Consider the following 20,988-nt stretch of genomic DNA (forward strand, 5'->3'; position numbering starts at 1 on the left):
GGCTGGAATTGCCAAGGAATCAGACCAAGATGGAAAATGGGAGGGTTCAGGTTCACATCCCTGTCATCCTGGCTCCACATTTTATTCTTTTTTTAAACACACTTTTAGGTTTTCCTAGCAGTGCTCCTTAGGGGGAAATGGGATTTTTGCACAAAAAAGAAACAAAAACTATGTATTTATAACTACTGTGCAATCACACATACATCTTCTTCCCTGGTACAGAAATGAGAGATGCTTGGCTTGCTTCCTAGGCAGGGTTCATTGACAGAAGGTAACACATACACACACAGACACACACACACACACACACACACACACACACGCCCCATCTGGGAATCTGGGACTGGGGCTGATGTTGTCTGAAACCCTCCTGTTCACTAGCAATCCCTTTGTGCTAAGAGTGTCACTTCCTTTGGTTCTCTTTCTAAATGTCAATACTCATGAATATGGCTTCTCCGGAAATAAACGAGTTTCTGAAGCCTGAACGAGTTTCTAAGCTCCCGGAGGCGTGAGGCAGCCTAGGGAGGGAGCAGCCCCTGCAGAGGCCAGCAGCTCCACTTCCCAGCCAGGCCAGCAGGTGGCCCTAGTCCTTCAGAAAAACTAGGCCAGGGAGTTGCCAACATCTCCAGCAGGACACCTAGGACTCTCCTTCACAAAGCAGCAAGGGCCAAGGCCATTCACCAGAGGAAGGACAGTCTTTCCAAAGGAAAACAGGACAGCCACATGCAACAGAATGAAGCCGGGCCATTCCCTTAGCCATATATAAAAGTTAACTCCAAATGGGTCAGAGACCTAAACAGGAGAGCTAAAACTATAGAAATTCTTAGAAGAAAACACACGGGAAAGCTTTATGACATTGGCTATGGCAATGGCATCTCGGATGTGACATCAAAAGCACAGGCAACCCAAGAAAATACAATAAATTGAGCTTTATCAAAATTAAAAACTTCTGTGCATTAAAAGAACATTATCCACAGAGTGAAAAGGCAATCCATGGAATGGTAGAAAATATGGCTAGCCTATCCCTCCCCCCTAGAAAAACAACCACACAGAAAATAATGTGTTGGTGAGGATGTGGAGAAATCGGAACCTTGTACATTGCTGGTGGGAATGCAAAACAAGGCAGCCATTGTGGCAAACAGCATGATGGCTCCTCCAAAAGCTGACATAGATTCACCGTATGATCCACCAACTCCACAGATATATGTATACCCATGCTCATTAGGTATTATTCACAATAGCCAAAAGGCAGAACAAATGTATTGATAGATAACAGATAACCAAAAGGTGGTCTATACTTACAATGGAATATTGTCTTAAAAAGAAATGAAACCTGGTGCATTGCACAACGTGAATGAACCTTGAAAACGTTATACCGAGTGGAGGAAGCCAGGCACCAAGGCCAAGTGCTGCCTGACTCCACTTGCATGTGGTCCCCAGAGGAGTCAAACCCACAGCAACAGAGGTAGGGTGGCTGTGCAGGGGCTGGGGGAGGGGAATGAGAAGTGGTGGTTGTTTAATGGGTACAGAGTTCCAGTTTGGGGTGATGAAAAGCTCTGAGCTGACGGTGGTGATGGCTACACAGCAGTGTGAATGTGCTTAAGGCCACTGGGTTGTACAGTTTAATCCTATATAATAAGAGAGGAATATGCTAATTAGCCATTACGTCCTGAGGCGTAACGACCAAGCGCATCACCACCAGATCACGGATCAGCAGGAGGGTGGGCCAGCGAGGTACAAGTGGGCTGTGGAGAGATACAGGAGGGGGCAGGGCAGCAAGCTATGAAGGGAAGAAGGGGGGAGTGGGTAGGGGGAGCTACAGGAGGGCAGCAGCGACCTGCTGGCGCACGGATTTGTGCTCAGGGCTACTAGTGGATTACAATGGTAAACGTTATGTTATGCATGTGCTACCACCTGAGCAAACGCTTTCTCATGCAGGGAATACTCAGCTCCACACCAACTCCTGGGAGAACCTCATGTGTGAGCTTCATCCCTCACATGTAGATAAGCAGTTCTAATGTCTCCTCAGGTTTCAGGTTCCATCCTCGTGTTCATGTGGACGGAGCAGGGAACAGGTGACCGTGTCCCCTCCTGGAGGGTACATTCTGAGGGGCAGACCCAGGGGCAGGCTGGCCCTCCACGGCATTCGGGAGAGCCAATTAATGTCTGACCTACAGAGCAGGCTAACTTTTACATTGGTAATTTTGTATGGCCCATGAGTGATGTTATAGATAGCCAAATGCCCTTGGCAGAGAAAAGGTTCCCCACCCCTGGGGTAGACAAACATGAACTACACACACACACACATGTGGCAGAGGAAGGAAATCCTGGCCAATAAGCAGAGTGTGACAGGGTGGCTGAGAGGTGATGTCTGCGCGAGGACCTAAGTGGGGGCCAGGGAGCCATGAGAACATCTGGGGTGGCTCTCGCATGGAGGTATCTCAGACCAATGGAGAGGACAGCAGACTGCATGCAGGCCCCACTGGAGCATGTGCACGGAGCCCCGCCCACCATGTTCCCGAGCCTACCTGACAGTGCAGAGGTAGGTGCCTGAGTCGCCCAGCTGGGCGGGCAGGATCCAGAGGTCACCATCCTGGACCCACACTCGCCCGTCTTCCCCCGGGGCTGGCCCGGCAGAACCGCTCTTGAGCCAGGTCACGGTGCCGCGGGGGCTGGCCGTGGCCCCCAGCCAGTACCGCGCCTGGGGGCACCTCAGGACCACAGGCTCCCCTTCCACCTTGAGACTGGTTTTAAAATGCTTGCCGCGGTCCTGGCAGCTCCCTGCAGCCACTGGAGGAAGAGAGACCCATCAGTCTTGGTGGCTATCCCACAGTGGCGCACCCAAGGGCACAGCACCCCCCTGACAGTGAGGCGCCCTCTGGGCTCTCTCACCCTCTTATTATAATGGTTTCAAAGCTCTCAAATGGCAACTTCAGGTTTACTATTCATTTCGAATTTATGGGGAAAGTTAAATCAGGTTCACAAAAAATAATGGTGACAAAAAATAAAGATGAACATGTTTGCCAGGTTTTTCACTTGGCCACTCCTTATTTTTAAAGTGGCTCTTAGCTGAGTTCAGACACAAAACCAAGCTTAGTCCCCACAGGGGTGTGGTTACAGCCCAAAGGCCCTGGATCCAGCAGGAATGAGGCTGCTCAGAGGAGCACCAAGATTGTCCTTGCATTGCATTTGTTTTCTTTTTATTCTATTTATCGAGGTAACATCTATCTATACTAATAAAAGAGTAATATGCTAATTAGACAGGGAGACCTTCCGGAGTCCTTCTGGACAAAGCCGGGGGCTTGGCCGGCCTGCAAACCACCCCCAGGCCCTCGCCCAGGCCACCCAAGCCCCAAGCCCAGGCTGCCCCACCCCCAGCAGGGACCTCTACCCCCCAGTGGGGCCATGGCCAGCCTGCAAATGGCCCTCAGTCCCCGCCCCCAGCAGAGACCCCCCCCACACTCCAATAGGGGCATGGTCAGACTGAAAATTGCCCCAGCCCCTCACCCAGGCTGACACCACCCCCAGTGAGGACCCCCACCCCAACTGGGGTGTGGCCAGCCTACAAACCCTCGGCAGCTCCTTGCCCAGGCCATTCCCATCCCCCAGCAGGGACCCCCCCCCCACCCCAATTGGGGTGTGGCTGGCCTGCCAACTGCCCCAGGCCCCTTGCCCAGGCTGGCCCCACCCCCCGAGGGGACCCCCACCCTGATCCAGGACCCCTTTCAGGGCAGACCAGCCGGCCCCCACCCATGCACCTGGCCTCTATCTATACTAATAAAAGGGTAACGTGCTAATTAGATTGGACATCCTTCCAGACTAAGCCATGGTGGCAGGGCCAAGGCACAGGCAGTTAGGGGTGATCAGGCCAGCAGGGGAGAGCAGTTAGGGAGATACAGCCAGCAGGCAGGAGAGGGCTTAGGAGCCAGTGGTCCCAGATTGCGAGAGGGATGTCCGACTGCCAGTTTAGGCATTCAGACAGCCCCCAAGGGGTCCCGGACTACAGAGGGTGCAGGCTGGGCTAAGGGACACCCCCATCCCATGCACAAATTTCGTGCACTGGGGCTAAGGGACACCCCCCCCCTCCTGTGCACAAATTTCGTGCACCGGGCCTCTAGTATATATATATAAAAGCTCAGTGACTGAAACAACTGTGGCTATGACGAGCACGGTGGTAGCCAACCAGCTTGATCCAGCCCCCGATCAGCCAGCCAACCACCAGTGGTCCTCCCCCCACCCTCCACCGGCCCTGCCCCAGATCTGCCCCCATCAGTGCGGGCCGGCCGGACCCCACCCATGCACAAATTCATGCACCAGGCCTCTAGTTTTACTAGATTTACTGAGGCAACATTGGCTAGCAACATTATATACATTCCAGGTATACGACATTATAACTTGATATCTGTGTGCTCATTTGCATGCTCACCACCCAAAATCTAGTTTCCTTCCCTTACTATGTATTTGGCCCCTTTGACCCACTTTGCCCTCCCCACATCCGCCCCTCTGGCAACCACACCTTGTTTTTTGCTAACAGCAAAGTCTCCCTAGATAAACACCTGCTTCCCCAGACAAGCCCTTCCCAGCTGAGAGTCCCTTCTTACCCGTGCGTCCCTCAGGCTGAATGGTGAAGGCGGAGACACCCATCATCAACAGGTACAAGGTGAGCATCATTTCCAGCAACGTCCAGAGGCCCCAGGGGCTTCGGGTCTGTGGCCCTGCACTTTGTAGCCTAGAGGAGAAGACAGAGGATCACCAGGGGCCACAACAAAGGGAGAAGGTGCTCCCAGGGCAGATGCTGGGAGCTTCACCCAATAAGAGAAACCTTTTGCCTAGACTTTTTAACAAGAAAACTCAAAATTTGGAGATTTGCTCCTCTAGAGCTATCTTCACTGAACACATGTAACGTCAAATCCCACAATGCTCCGAATGACCTTGGGCTGGACCTTCCATACCTTAGTGTCTCTCCCAGAGTCCCCTGCCCTCCCTGCCCTCCCAAGATGCTCAGGGGCCTCTCCTCTTCCAGGTGTTTGCTCAGATCTTGCTCCTGGTGGGGTCTTCCTGACCTCCCGTATGAATGGACACCACCTCCTGCCCCAATGCTCCATGCTGTGCTTCCTGCTCTGTTACTCTCTAGGACACTCATGGTCCCTCTCCCCTCTCTCAAAGGTAAGCTGTACGTGCACAAGGATCCTACTTTATCTTATTCACAGTTATATCCCTTCCATTTGTTGAATGACTAAATGAGCGAATAGTGGTGAAGGCTGGGGGGGTCGGGGGGCTAGAATTAGTCAATGGGGGGACAAGGGGACATGTGTAATACTTTCAACAATAAAGATTTTTTTAAATATATTTTTATTGATTTCAGAGAGGAAGGGAGAGGGAGAGAGAGATAGAAACATCAATGATGAGAGAGAATCATTGATTGACTGCCTCCTGCTCACCCCACACTGGGGATCGAGCTCACAACTCAGGCATGTGCCCTTGGCTGGAATTGAACCTGGGACTCTTCAGTCCGCAGGCCAATGCTTTATTCACTGAGCCAAACCAGCTAGGGCTAATGATTTTTTTTTTTAAATGAGTGAATGAATCACTACAAGTCAAAAGGTCCTCATTTTACTTGTCAGAGAACATTTTCTGTAGTCCTTATAGGATTCCTCCATATGGTTTAACGCTTATATTACATACAATCTGACAAGCGCTGAGAGGGTCTATTCATTGCTAAGTTTCTGATGTAGGGCATCGAGGGGAAAAGAAAAATGAGGCCCCAAAACTGAATAATGTACCAAGTTTGTGAAACCCTCCTCCTCCCCATAAATGTCTCCAAGATGATCAAATGCCTCTGCCGTTCCCTGTAGCCCCTCCCACTCTGTATCACAATGCCTGTTATTTCGGAGGGCCATTGCCACAACTCTGCTAACAAACCACCCAAAGCTGAACGGTCTAAAGCAGCATAATTTATTCTTGCTCACAAGTCTGGGGTCCGATGGAGCTTGGCTGACCTAGTTTAGGCTAGGTTAGGCTTGGCGCCAAGCTTCAGATGGCTCTCACCCTCCTTGGACAAGTGTCTCCTGGGAGATGATCTCATGTGATAGCAAAACACAAGCAAAGTGAGCAAACGCACTCAGCTTTGCTCAGGACTGGCTCACTCTTGTCTGCCCACATTCCATTGGTCAAAGCAAGTCACATGGCCAAACCTGCCATTACAGGGGTGGGGAAATGGCCCCACCTCCAGTGGGAGGAGTTGCAAAGTTGCACCAGAAGGGGAAAGAAATGGGAGTAGCCATGCCAACGGCCATACCTGCTTCTTGTCTGTCCCCCAGTGGGTAGGGACAGCCTTGAGGACCGAGGACCGGTCTCCATCATAGCCTTCATGGCCTACACAATGGCCAGGCCCAGAAAGTACCAGGCAATAGTGATGACTAAGAGTCTAATAGGAAGTTGGGAATGATGAGTAAATCCAGAACCAACCCCTACCACCACTCATCCCCCATTTCCTGGAAGGAGTTTGGGATTCCCCTGGAGCAGATGGGATTCTCAATGGCTCACAGCACACCCAGATGGCTCCTGATGTCCCTGGCAGGGCTGACCCTGCGGAGTAGCCCTGCGCTCTAGGAGCCTCCCTCAGCAAGGAGGCCCAGCAGAGGCACGGCCTCAAAGCTGCGGCTTGAACCCCACTCCATGATGAGGAGCAGTGATGAAGGTGGCAGAGAGTCTCCCCTTAGCTGGGTGTCTGCCCGGGCTGTCTCCCCTAAGCTCTTCCTATGCTGCATAGGTCCGTCTTCCGCATGTTTCTGGAAGTTAATATTCCTGAACTTTACCTCTATCCCACCCTCTGGCTCATCAGGCCACCTGGTTACCAAAAAGGTCCTATCAGCACTGACCAAGCTGCCTGTGCCTCTGGACACTCATTAGCGTGCCGTGTCCCCAGCTGCGCAGGCCTCAGCCCGGCTCACTGGGTCCCTGGGAAGGATATAAAAGGAGCAGGACCTCCACGCACCAGGTGTGACCAGCACTACGCACCCTGACACTAGTAAGTGAGTGAAGTCCAAATGTTGATACAGGGACTGGTGTAACAGTGACAGCTGTTGTGCTAAACACAGCGTTTCTTCTCCTGTTTACCCGTGCTGGGAACAGTATGCCAGTTTCACAGATCATATAGTAGAAGAGGTTAAAGAGGTTCCGTGTCTTGGCCAACACCTGACAGCTAGTAAATAGGGGATGGAGTTTAAACCCACAGCCCTCACACTTCAAAAAGAAGCTTCTGCCGAAACCGGTTTGGCTCAGTGGATAGAGCATCGGCCTGTGGACTGAAAGGTCCCAGGTTCGATTCCGGTCAAGGGCATGTACCTGGGTTGTGGGCACATCCCCAGTGGGAGATGTGCAGGAGGCGGCTGATCCATGTTTCTCTCTCATCGATGTTACTAACTCTCTATCTCTCCCTTCCTCTCTGTAAAAAATCAATTAAAAAAAAAAAAAAAGAAGCTTCTGTGGCAGGTGCCATAGTTTCCTCCTCCATCTGTCCTCCCTGCTTCCCCAATAACAGCTGCCAGACTCACCCAAACAAATCACCATCCCACACAAAGACTGCATTTCCCATCCTCCCTTGCAACTGGGAGTGGCAACATGACAAAATCAGGGTCAATAAAATGCAAGTGGACATGGATGGTCCACCTGGAAGTCTACTTGAAAGTCTCCACCACTCTTCCCTCCAGTGGCCTCGGCCAGGGGAGAGCTGGCTTGCAGCACCACCTTGGGCCACAGCTGCGGACCCCTTGTTGAGAGTGATGGGGTGCAACAGAGGAGGGTGGCTTCGTGGAGCTGCCCCGCCCAGCCTGCCTGCCTTTACATGCTCAGGTTTCTGTCCTGCACGGCAAACCTAGCCCCTGTGTGTTAGCCTCTCAGAGTTCAGGAAAAGGACGGGGTAAGAAGCCCTGCCGGGCACGGTTGCTCAGTGGTGTCTGATGATTGACAGGCAGGAGGAGCTGTGCAGCCTCCTCTTGGAGGAAAGCACCCCTCCCCCAAGTGCAGGTTCAGGCTTGGCTGGGACTATGTGAGGATTTGTAACCATGTTTAAATGCATTTTTCCACCAAAAAGTCAGGCTGCATCCATTCAGGGCAGCTGCTAGCTCAGGCTCCACAAAGCGACAGAGCTGGGAACCTGGGAGGTCTAGTCCTAGCCCTTTCTCAGGTGCCGGAAGTGAGTTGGCCGTTAACCCTCTTCTCACGATCACACATCTGGCAGGGTTAGAAGTAGAGGTGTTTCAACAAGGACCCTGTCCCAATCAAACAACACTCTCCAATGCCCGCGTGCGGCAGCCACTCCCCCTCTCTCCGCCCAGACCCCCTCCGCCCAGGCCCCCCTCCGCCCAGGCCCCCCGCCCAGAGCATTGCCTTGGTTTCTCTCTGTGGACTTTGGCAAAATAGCAGCTTTCCTGTGGCCTTTCCAGGAAGTGGCCTCAGACAATAACCACAAACAGGTGGCAGCGATTGTTTTCAATAATCAAAGCCCCCGAAAGGCTGCAGCCCAACCCCACGTGGGAAGCCTTCGCAGAGCCCGAGGAAAAGGGATTTGTTTGCAGAGGTTTGCACCAAACACTGTGTGCCTGGCCCACTTTCCTTAAATGTCTTTGAGTTACAGGCATTCTACATTCCTGCTTGAATCCGAGTGGACCTTCTTACTGCAAGAAAGAGATGTTAGGGCAGCTTGTTCCAAGTATTTGAGTTACAATTTTATCCTTGTTTATTGTTGTTTTGTTTTTGTCAAATAACTATGTTTCTCCACACTCAGTGTAAAACCACAGAGGAATAGGATGACGAAAGCAGGGCCGGGAATTTTTAAAAAATGACCCAAAATGTGTGACGAGCTGGAAGAAGGAGAGAAAAATGAAATAAGCGGAGAGCGATGGCACAGCCCGCACCGGGCGGGGAACGCCCCAGAACATTGCACTTTGCTCTGTCTGTCTCCACCTTTTTCTGAAAGAGGTGGAGATGCTGTGCAGAAAACTCAGTCAGGTGGCACCGCCGCCCGAACCAGGGGGCGGGCCCTAAACATTCATGAAGTCCAACAGCCTCAGGCCTCAGGCACAGCACGGCCAGCACCAGCTTGTGAAGTCAATTCCTAAAAACCCAAACATGTTTCAGGCATGTGGTGCCAACCTGAACCCAGGGGGGAATAAATACTTACATCCAAACGAAGCTTGGAAACATGTCTAAATGCTAAGGTAAAGCAAATTATAAAGCGTTTCGAGCTAAGTCTCTGGACAGCACAGCGGGTGGAAGGTGGGGGGTAGGGAAGAGCCCCCGGAGCAGGAGGGGGACCTTTGCTGCCCAGGGCCATTTGGGATTTATAACGTCACTCGCTTAATACAATTCACTTCATATACATTCCTGCTGCTTTGAAAAAAACTCCTACATTTATTAGAGTCCCATCTGTGGTTGCCTTGGCAGGGCCAGACCAAATGATTGCTGGGCCTTATACGGCCCGCGGGCCGGACATTCCCCACCCCTGCTCTAGAGAAAAATATGACCACTTTGAGGCAGCTTTTGTTGACAATTGTCCTGGCTCAAAGCAGAACTCTTAATGAGTCATCTATAAACTATTTTTGTTCTTTAAAAATGATAGGAGCCAGTTCCCCGCCCACCCCCAGGACGAAGGGAGCGGAGCAGCACGGTGGGGCTCTCTCTGGTTTGCGTGGCCGGGTCCGAATGGCAGTGTCTCGAGGGCCCTGACTCTGGTGGAGCCGAGGACACAGTGACTCAAAGGGAAAGCCTGGACAGGTTGAGACTGGGCTCCCCCAAGGGCTACACTCTCTTATATTTTACTTTCTGCCAACAAGTACCTTACTCCCTAAAGCCATCCCTGTCAAACCTTCTGAACTCGACCAACTTCTTCCCTAAAACCAGTGACTAAGAGTTTCAAGAAAACAGCTCATCTTCCCACTCCTTGACATCCTCTGCTCACACACTGGGTTCCCATGGAAGCCGAGTTATTCAGAGTCTCTGAGCTGGACCATCAAACAAAGACACTTTTTTTACAAACTTTCTTCTCCATCAGCCTGCCCACAGGCTAAGCCTGACAAGACCCCCTCCTCACCCCCTCTCCCCGGGCCCCCCGAGTGCTGAGGTGGGCACTCTTGGCACCCACCACGCACAGCCAGCAAGCTTCAGGTCCCCGGCCTGTATGCGTAAGAGGGATTCGCCGCTGAGCTCAGTGTCCAGTGAGCACGCGCCCTCGTTACAAACAGGAAGGCATGGAAATAGACTCAGATACCTCCAGTAACTTAGCCGAGCCACAGGGCCGATGGAGTGACAGCCAGATGCAAGCCTGAGCCTACATGGTCCTGCCTTAATATTCATCCTCTGTTCGGCCATGAAGCTCAGCAGCTCACCCAGACAGTCTTCCCGAGCCCAGCATCCTCCATAGCGGCCAAGCCACCCTCTTAGGATGGACTCTTCCAAGTCTCCAGGAGTACGCGTGGTCAGAAACTTCTCTGTCCTTTTCAAATACAAAATTTCCTTCATGTGAGCTCTACTTCTTGGTCAGCTTCCACCCCAGGCCGGCTCAGAAGTCTACATGTTCCGGAGCCCTGAGACCTAGGGAGTCTGCACAGGGAGCGTTCTGGGAAGCAGGTGGACCGGAGAGTCTGGCAGAGTGGTCAGGAGGGCCCACTGTCCTCGTGGCGGCCAGATGGGTCAGTGCCAGCAGGCAGACTGTGCAGCCTCTGCGAGGCTCCGGCTGCTGATCCCTGAAGTGGCTGTGGCCTGACGTGCATCAGGAGGGAAGGTGGCATATGATGGATAAAGGGGTGCACACCGAGTCAGCAGGAGAAAGCACTTGACAAGTGTTTGCCCTCAGCAGCATGTTCCAGAAGAGGCCCTGGAACGCAGGCGGAGTGACTTACTCAGAAGCACAGCTAGCAGACCCCAAGGAGGCGTCAGAGCACCCAGCCTGCGTCGGACTAACTCCTGCGAAGAGCCATCTCCCTGCTACAGTCAACAACTCAGCAAACACCAGGCACTACACTAGAAAGCAGGCAACTTTACCTAATGGAACAACAGACGATGTGAACATCCATGTTATAGAAGGACTAGAGGCCCGAGGCACGAAATTCATGCAAGGCCTTGGCCCCCGCCACCACAGCTTTGTCCAGAAGGAAGGACGGAAGGATGTCCGGAAGGATGTCCAGTCTAATTAGCATATTACGCTTTTATTATTATAGATGTTCAACATGTAAACACACACACACACACACACACACAGCCTACCACGGAATGCGGATGCTTTCATTCAGACGACGCAGAACAGGAGACTGCGGCTGATGCCCTCCTCGCTGTGAGCTGGCTCTGAGCCGGGCAAGCCACAGAGGCATTTACCAATCTGGGTCACAGTTTCTTCATCTCTAAAAGGCAGGGGTTGGGCTGCTGAGAGTCACTACACCTCCAGGTGCACAGCCCTCTGCTCCAGCCTAGACGTGAGCTTCGTCTGAGCCCTGAGCACCGCTGTCATTTCCAAAGCCCCGAGTTGGGGGCTTCATCAGGAACCTCCAATGGGTCCCCCCCTCACTCACATCCCCAGTCAGCAAAGGCAGAGCAGGACTCCAGGCCCTGATTCTCCGGAGCGCCCGCCTCCAGCTGCTTGGGCTGCTCAGTGGGTGACGCTAATTAGTCACTGGGCTGGGCGCTGGCAGGGACCGGGGGCGGGAACAGGTGACACCCGCAGCCGAGATGCCTCAGCCCCTGCAATCGGAGTGGCAAACACCTCAGACATTCGAATTATCCATGAGCCACAGAACTTGCCCATTGAACTGCCACAGTCAGAAGAGACAAGGACCAAGCTCTAAACCGCCGGCAAGATCTAACCAGCAGGTCCAGGCGTGTGTGCTTCCCTCACCGGGCGGCTGCGAGGCCTCTCAGAGCCTCTTCCCGTGTCCGCGTGGCCGTGGCTCACCGGTTTCTACAGATGCCGCAGCAGCAGTCCCGGCCCACGTGGCCGCCCGCCTGTGCCTGCGCCCATCACCCACGGGTCCCGCTCACTCCCTGAACGCGAGCCAGCCTGGGACCCGAGTCCCGCAGAGGGAGGCCGGTGAAGCCAGAGCGACATTGGAGCAGCCCCGCAGCTTTAACTGCCTTCCCTGGGACCCTTGCCCCAGGGAACCAGCCACTTGTGAAGGGAACTGGGGTTGAGGCCGCGCTGTGAAGGACTCTCTGCTCGCACACAGCCCCCAGGACGCCCCCCAGAGGCACCAGCAGTGCCGCCAGCAGACTGCCCGGCCGAGAACCACTGTTTGAACTCAGTGGGACCCCATGGCACAGAAGGGTCGCCCAGCTGAGCCCCCGCAAATTCATGACGTACAGAAAATGTGAGTTAGAATAAAGGTGTGTTTAAGCGACTCACTTGAGCAGCCACTGTTACTCGCGATGGGCGACCAGAAATGCTCAATCAAGAGCAGGTTCGAGGCAGCAAATGGGAGCCGGGACAGGGCTGGCGAAGAAACACAGAGAAGAGGCCGCCGATGGACGGTAACAGGGAGACAGGAAAACTGCAAGGACAGATGCAAGAGCCGAAGGCCACGGGAGTTCGGGCCTTCAGAGCAGACACAGAGGGCCCCCTCCTCACGGTGCCCTCCGGGGGTTGGGGGGGTCAGGGTGTCGGCACAGACAGCTGGTGTGTAAGGAGCCCCGAGCCGTGAAGAGCAGAGGAACTTCTGTCCAGAAGCCTGCGTCTAGGATGGGACAGAGTTGCCACTGGCCCTGAGGGAGACCCATCACCTTCCTGTGGGTCTCCCTTCACTACCTCCGCTGCTTCTGCCACCTCGGCCCCAGGAAGGGGGAGCGCAGCCAGGAGGAGGGAGGAAGTGGATGGACGTGGGGCCCATTCCCGGCAGGAAGGGAAGTCGAGGAGGAGGCTCTGGGCTCCAGGGTGAAGGAGGGAAGACGTGAGAGGACGCGGGCAGATGCTGCTCCCTCTTCTGGGCTCAGAAACTGCAAAAATAGAAGAGGAGGCACTGGCGGCAGAGGCGCTTTCTCCTGCTCTCGTCCGCTCTCAGGATCCCGCTGCAACGGACAGGAGCCACAGGAGCCGAGAGCCGATGGCCATGAAGGGAGGAGGGCGTGGCGGCATGGCGAGGGAGGGAGAGGGTCTGAGTCAGCTCCCTGCTAGCCTCGGGTCTTCGCCAACAAGGAGAGGGTCCAGCTGTTCCCCTGGGCCTCCCGTGCAGGAGACCGGCCTGGCAATGAGGAGCGAGATGCCCTGGAGCTGAGGCTGAGGGCATGCAGTCAGCAAGGAGCCGTGCGGCCCACTGTGGAACCGTGCTTACCGGCTGGTGAATAGCCACATAGGCCCTGACTCTCCACCCTCTGCCACCCTGCGCCCGTGCTCCCCAGTGGTCCGCGTGGCCCCTGTGCTGATGGGCGGCACTTCGCCTGCGGGCTGGTAAACATTTTGAGTATCACTGGCACCGGTGGCCAGTCCATGCGGGAGAACTGATGGCACAGCCAAGATGTGAGGGCCTGTGGAGCCAGGAGGCACCGTGGGACCATGCGGCGTGGGCCACATCATTGGCTCTGACTGGGCTGAAAGGCAGTTGATAGGTTTTCCCAGCAGCAGATTCCAACACCCACGATGGCCAGGTCCAGGCGCCTCTCCGTGGGAGCCAGGGAAGACCCACAGGCCAGCAGGGGACTAGCCACCGCCCCTCACGCCTGGGGACACAGCCTCCCCTCTGCTCAGGTGCCTTCCTGGCTGGAAGAGGGTGTGAAGTGAGAAACTGAAAGACCGAGTTTCTCCCCGGAAGAGACAGCAGTTCCGAGAGAGGCCCACTGAGCCCATCAAGAGGGGGCAGCGTGTACTGGTAGGTTTGACTCCTTTTTCCTGATGAAAAGGGCCCTCAGGAGACTCTTATTAGAAGAGTTAGTCAAGGTAACTCTTTTGTGGCATTGATCCGCAATGAGTATAAATTTTGACCATACTACATACATCTCACTAATATTTCCTTCCAAAAGTGTTACAGCGCCAAGCAGATGGCATTTCTTTTTACACCAGCAGGTCGTCTTTACCCTCCGGGTGACGTGCCCACCGGAACGGCCTGGCCTCCGAGGGCCATAGAGGCAGCAGCATCCCCTGTCCTGTGTCCGGCGTGGCCATGAGAGAGAAGTCAAGCTCACACACAAAAATAAAAGGTAGAAGCCTCCTGAGATGGATCTGCACTGGGTGGGGGACCCCGTGCTGCAGGAAGGCTGTCTTTGGCCTGAAGACAGCCTAGGCTTCCTGGGTTTCCACCGCCCCAGAAAGCCCCGCCAAGAAAACATACGCTCTACCCGGGCCTGGGCAAGGCCGCATTCCCTCTCTTGCCCTCAGGCTTCTCTCAGCTCTCCCACGCCAGCCAGCCTGCTCCCTGGTGGTGAGAACAATCCCTGGCACTGGCCATCTGAGAGCCAGGCCGCTCCCCTGCCCCTCAACCGACCTCCTGAGCCACACGATGTGGTAGAGAATCATGCTTACCAATATCTGGAGCTCTCCTGTTTGGGGGCACACACAGGAGTCCATTTCGCTGCACACGCGGCATGGCCGCATGACGGTGATCAGGCCGAGCCACTTCTCTCCTGGCGCCCTCCCCCAGCCCATTCTGCAGCCACCGTGAGCCCTGAGCCTTGTTTGTCACACAGGGTGGCAGGCCGTGCTGCCAGGGGGCTGAGGTCCTCTCTATCCACGGCCCACGCACTGCTTCCTGCTGTCCGGGACAGCACACATGTCACAGCCGCCGAGGCCGGCAGAGCCCTGCAGGCTCTCTTCTGGCACCAGCCTCGTAAGGCCCCAGCGCCATCAGCCTGACACGCTGACCGCTGGCAACATGGAGCATGAGCCAGCCACTTGTGCTCTATTGAGCTACTGAGGTTATCACTGCAGAATAACGGACTGGCATGCACAAAGGTCAAAGGGCAGAGCTGGGCCTCAGACGCGTTTTCTATTGCTGTGTAGTCAACTGCCATGCACCCAGTGGCTTCACGCCACACCCACCGATGAGCTCACATTGCTGGGGGTGGGCGTCTGGCCTCAGCTTGGATGGGGGTTGGACTCAGACTGACATCAGCGCTCAGGGTCCTTTTCCAAGTGCGCACGTTGCTGACAGAGCTCTGTGCTGTCATCTACCTGAAGGTCGCCACTTCCTGCCCCAGGGCCTCCCCACACGGGCAGCTGTCGCCTCCAGCTCAACAGGACACCAGATGCTGCTTCACATCTCGGGTCTCTCAACTCTGACCTCTAGGCCTTCGTCTACGGAGCCCACCGGCTGCTCACACACACACAAATGGTCTTCCTTTTATTAATGTCAAGTCAACCGCCTGGGGACCTAAATTACACCTGCAGAATTCCTTCCCCTTCCCCCAGCAGGTGACCTGGTCAAGCACGTGACAGCCCATCCTAGTCATACACCCACCCTCGCTCAAGGGGAAGGGCTTAGACAAGCCATGGGATCAGCTTCAAATTCTGCCTCTTCCAGACATTGAGGGAAATACTCGGGGGAATAGAAGCGCTAGGAAGTGCAGGGTCATCCACAGCTATGCATTGACCTCTTCTTTGCTCCTAAACAAGAACACCTCGCCTGCAGCCTTGCAGCACGGACATCACCGGGAGAAGTGCCAAGTCTCAGGCTCCACCGACCTGGCGAGTCAGAGCCATCTGCATGTCAACAAGACCTGGGGTCGAGGAGCACTGCCGCTAGGATTGGCTTATTTATTTATTTTTGTCAATCCTCATGCAAGGATACTTTTCCATTGATTTTTAGGGAGGAGGAGCAACAGAGAGAGGGAAACATGGATGTGAGAGAGGCACATCGACTGGTTGCCTCCCGCACGTGCCCTGACCACAGCCGGGGATGTGCCTGCAACCAAAGTATGTACCCTTGACCGGAACCAAACCTGGGGCCCTTCAGTCTGCAGGCCAACGCTCTATGCTCTATCCACTGAGCCAAACCGCTAGGGCAGGATTGGCTTATTCTTAAATAAAGTGGGCACGTGGAGTGAGCTCCGAGCGGCTTCTGAAAGAGCCTCGGGTCTGACGGTGACGACGACCATGATGCTGATGCTGTGAGGGTGTTGAAGATGGTGATGACAGCTAACACTGACCTTCCACCAGAGAGCAGGCGAAGTTTGAAAATGTATTATTTCTTTTCATTTTCCCAGCATTTTATGAACTACATGCTATTATTTTTGTTTTAAGAGATGAAGACATTGAGGCTCACAAATGTTAAAGAACTCCAAGCACAGTGGGACCATGTCATTGGCTCTGAGGGCGGAGTCTGAGACCTAGGAAACACAAAGAGCAGTGGTGGGGCCGGGCTTCGGGCCTCATCCTTCAGCTGAGGGTTGTACGACCAGGTGTTAAGCTAACCAACTGGGATTCAGGCCAGTCCCACCTGTAAATACGGATCATTCAGCTGCAGCGTCGGTGCTCCTCTCCACAGACCATCCCGTCCGAGGGGCGGGCGCATCGGCTGGCCACAGGCCCGGCCGCGCAGGCCTCCCGGTGGACTCGCGTCTGCAGTCCCCAGCGAAGTCCACATATTCTTAAATTTCCTCTTGGCATGGCAGACACGTTTGGGTGGTGTGACTGCCTTCCAGAGATTCTTAAAAGTAACAAAGAACCCTGCTCTCTAACCCACCCTTTTCTTCTGATGAGTGAAACTAGCGTCCAGAAACATAAAGTTATGTTCCAAAGTCAAATAGTAAGGTAATGGCCACGTCTTAAACTGGCTCTTTGCCCCAAAGTCAAGTGCCACAACCATTTGCCTCCTGCGTTTAGGAAAGTATTCCTGCTCATTGTGAAACAGAGGCTCTTCGCTAGAGCATGCGTCAGAAACGCTTGCAGGGAGCTGAGTACAGCTTCTCAGACTTCTCTCTCGATTGTGCTACTGGTGAGTCTAATGCCCATTTATTCCATGAGAACCATCACACAAACGACAGGACAGAGCACAGGTTTGAAAGGAGAATAATTCTCAGGGAGGAGGGTTGAGAGGTGGAGCAGGCAGTGGCTCAGCTTCGATGCACTGATGCCTGGACTCCGACCCCAAGCCCCAGATGTCCAGGGCCCTGCACAGGCTTATGAAAGCTCCCAGGCAGTTCTAGTGCTCACAGGGGAGAGCCACTGGCGCAGGGTCTCTGAGGTGTGAGAGAACCCACATCTACCTATCACTATTTTCCTCACGGCCCCGCTGGGACCGGCCCATCATCTGGCCACAGACTCCCATCCTTCCCACCCCTTTGCCGTCCTCCTCCTTTAAGCAGCACTCTGTGGGCAGAGAACAGAACCGATGATGCTGAGGTCAAGTTTCAGATGTGGATAGGCTCAGCTGTGCCTGCTGAGCCTGCTTCTCCACCTGCTACACAGAATAACCCTGCTTCACAGCCCCCTCTCCAGCACTCACGTCACGCCCGCGGATGTGCTCTGTGAGTTGTTTCCAAATGGCCTCCAAGGCTTTGGTGCTTGAATAACTCGTAGGTTTGCCACTGGACGTGAGACCTCATCTTACTCCCAAGACGTGGTTCTCGACATGGCTCCCAGACCAGCATCTGCATCGCCTTGGAAGTTAGAGATGCAAGTCCCGGCCGCACATGTGCGGGCCTGTGTGCATACACACAGGCATGCACACATGCGCACGCATACACGTGTACACACGCATGCACACACAGTCAGTACGTCTGACAGGGCCCAGACTGTGCTGTAGCAAACCCTTCAGGTGATGCTACGGGTCAGGTTTCAGAATCACTGGCCTAAGTGTCCCCAAATGTCCCATCAAGAGAGCAGGTCATGATCAAGGGTCCCTATAGAGAGAGCGGGCAGTGACCACATAGAAAGACAACCCACATCTATACCCCTTGCACCACTCAGTCCTTCATCACCAGAGGCCGACTGCAATCCTGGGGGGGGGAGGGGCCGGAGGGGGGAGGGGCCTGTGAATCCTCTGTTCCCCTCATTGTTTGTGGTCCAACAGTTGGCCTTTGGAGGTCGGTGGGAGTGGGGCTGCTGAGGGGAAGGCCTGCTTCAGGGCCTGGAAGACGCTCCCAGGCCAACCAGGAGCAAGCAGACAGAGACCTCCTTCTCGCCTTGTAGGACAATCACATGGGCTAAAAGACACCTGAAGTGGACAAGACCTCTCGAGGTGAAGTTCAAGGCAAGGGCTCCCTTTTATTCCTCACCGACCTGGTGGCAAGGAACCCTCTGTTCTCTTGGGAAGGCAGAGCCCAGAGAAGCAGGCCAGGGAGAGGGCAAGCGTAGTGGGCAGGATGCCTGCTGGGGGGGCGGCGAAGGGGGTGTGTAGCAGGCAGACCCCGCTGGGGGTCAGGGAGCCAGCCGCTGCACTGCCTCAGGCTATTGAAGGGGCCCTGCAGAGATGATGAGATGATGAGATGATGGCAGGCTGGCTCTGGGAGCTGCAGGGGAGTGGGCTCGCAGCGGAGGGGGGGGGGGAGGTGGTCATGGTGAGCGCAAATGCGTGTCTGCAGCACCTGCCTTGGGCCAGGGCCATCCTCCTGCTTCCCGCGCCCTGAGGCCCTCCTCCTCCTCCAGATCACTCTGAACAGATGGGGAAACTAAGGCACAGAGAGGGTAAAAGTAAATTGTGTCATTAATTTCATGATAATTGGGGGGTAAAAGTATTTTTAAAGAATCGTGCCCAGTTTTATTATTATCTCATGAGCATGAAGCAAGATAAGCGTAACCCCTCCTGGCTGCTCATTACTGGCAAGCCGCTGGCATGGGTAGGTGACTCCTACTGGAGTGACGCTCCTCCACTGGTGTACAGCCTATTTCAAAGACAGTCCCTTTATGAACACAGACAGGACATCATACTGCTCATCAGAGGCAAAACCTCTGGCCTCAGGGCTCACATTCTCCCAAGACAACCGTTGAGCTGGTTTCAGCCAACGGGCGTGCCGGTCAGAAAAGCTATACTTACTTTAAAAAGAAGACAGGCCCCGCAGAAAACCCCACAACCCCCCGAAGAGGGAAGTCTGAGTCCCGTGTAAGCCCCACGGCAGGGCCTCCTCGGTGGGACCTGTCCCCACAGCTCCTTCCCTCTGACCGAACCCCAAGCGCTTGCCGGGCAGCTTCTCTCACAGGAGGTGTCAGACGCCCCTGCTCAGGCCCTGCTGGGGCAGAGAGAGCTGCCGGCCCAGAGCCATGGTCACCTGCACACAGCGAGGCAGGTCACCTGCACACAGCGAGGCAGGTCACCGAGGAGCACCTGGGGTCCAGCGACAGCAGGAAGCCGCCCGAGGTCCCTCCGCAGGTGGCACTCCGTGTCCTGCCGCCCAGCGCTCTAGCTCTCTCTCTCTCTCCGACTTACCTGCAGCTGCGTTTTTCACCTGTGGCTTCTCGTCCGCCCGGGAAGGCTGCCAGGCCTGGCTTTCGCCTGGGTGAAGCTCAGCGTCGGGTCAGGATATATGTCCTCGTCCTCCCGGGTTTTCTAATCGCCTGTGTCACTCTCTGCCCCTGGCGGTGGCGTGGACACACCTTTTCCCTCCTGGCAGGGAGCCGCGCATGCTGATGCGCCCTCCCTCAGACGGGGAAGTGGCCAAGGCGAGTGCGTGAGCTTCCCTATTTTCTGTGACTCGCTAGGACTGCACCCCTCCAGCCACGAGGCGAGGGTGTTCCGTGGCCGTGCTTCCCGACAGGCCCTGTTAGAGGGAGAGGGTGTTCCGGCCTCGCAGTGGGATGGTCAGGGTTCCCTGGGGCCCTCCTGGGGTTGAAGGAAGGTGATCGATCCCGGCGCCCTGTTTACAGGATTTTCATTGTTAACTGAAGGAAAGGGGTGATTTTTAAATCTTTATTTCCGTCTGGATTTGCCTAACTGAGAGCTTGTACTCTGAAAATGAGAGTTTGGTTCTAGGTCATGTCTGTACAACTCATGTGTCTCCAGGCTTCCCTCAGAGTCTCTGACAGCTCCTGCTCCCCTCCCCCCCCCCCGCCGTACCCGCCCCCGCCGTACCCCCCCCCCCCCCGCCGTACCCCCCCTTCCGTGGAATTCGAAGGGCGGAGGGGCTTGTCCCGGGGACAGGACGGATGGGATGCACAGGGCCGACGCGCGCCCTGCCCCTCACGCGCTGAGGGAGGCCCTGCGCCCAAGGACAGGGGGAACATTTGTATTTGTTCCATAATTGCGTTATGGTAAGATTGAAGAATAAGCTATAACCTGGGGTCAAGCCAAGTAAGTTTCAAAGGTGTGAATTCACCCCAGCAGGAAAGTCTCACAAAATACCATCATCACCCCAGGATACAGGGCATGCGAATGGCCGAGGCCTCGCTACCCTCAGAGGCGTGGGACGCTCCGTCCGCCTGGCCCGCCTCGGCTGGGACCCTGCTCACGGAACAGCACAGGCCGCCCACAGCTCAGCAGCAGCTCGGCACGGCCAGCAGAGGAAGTGAAATCACGCAATCTGCCTCCGGCCGCACTGAGGCGTAACTGCTGGTCTTGTGATCCCGAAAGAGGAATTTACATAACTTCACCTCAGACGCACCTCATTTACCAACTTTCCCCTCGCCACCAGGGACTGTGTGAACAGGCCACTCACCCGTCACACCCAGCAGCCCCCAGCGTCTGCCTCCCCCGGGGGAGCAATGGCCATCTTCCCTGCATTCCCCACCCTGGCCCTCCCTCAGCACATTTCCCCACCAGCTCGTGAGAAAGGGACCAGGCACAGAATGTTCCAAAATATCTCGAAACCCTCTGAGGTTTGAGTTGACAGTCACCCAGGACGCGTACTGCAAGGATTGAAGCAATGAGGCTTCGGTTTTTAGACCCAGGTCTTTCCAAAACCTGCCGTTGCTCAGAAATCAGCGGTATCCTTGGAAAACCCTGTGGCCAGATTCCAACCCTTCCCTCCGTGATGTGAGGCCAGAGGCGGGGAGCGGAGGGCAGGAGAGAGGAGGGCTGCGCTGGCCTGTCATGTGCTGTAACAGGGACTACTCGCCTCTGGCTTCATGAGACCGCCTCT

The 20,988-nt window shown here is 55.0% G+C and overlaps 1 protein-coding gene across 1 annotated transcript in view; it reads right to left on the reverse strand.

Moving 5' to 3' along the window:
• IL1R2 (interleukin 1 receptor type 2) overlaps nucleotides 1-19,478 on the reverse strand; it is a 39,626-nt gene extending 20,148 nt beyond the window's left edge. The window contains exons 1-3 of the mRNA XM_070428537.1: nucleotides 19,341-19,478; nucleotides 4,602-4,729; nucleotides 2,529-2,790 (exon numbers count right to left, since the gene is read on the reverse strand). Of these exons, the coding sequence (XP_070284638.1) occupies nucleotides 2,529-2,790; nucleotides 4,602-4,671 (332 nt within the window). The 5' untranslated portion in view covers nucleotides 4,672-4,729; nucleotides 19,341-19,478. The remainder of the gene's footprint in view (nucleotides 1-2,528; nucleotides 2,791-4,601; nucleotides 4,730-19,340) is intronic.
• Between the last annotated feature and the right edge of the window lie 1,510 nt (nucleotides 19,479-20,988).

The sequence above is a fragment of the Myotis yumanensis genome, unplaced genomic scaffold (genome assembly GCF_028538775.1).
Source record: "Myotis yumanensis isolate MYYU_CA2020_CCGP unplaced genomic scaffold, mMyoYum1.0.hap1 SCAF_11, whole genome shotgun sequence".
Classification (NCBI taxonomy): Eukaryota; Metazoa; Chordata; class Mammalia; order Chiroptera; family Vespertilionidae; genus Myotis; species Myotis yumanensis.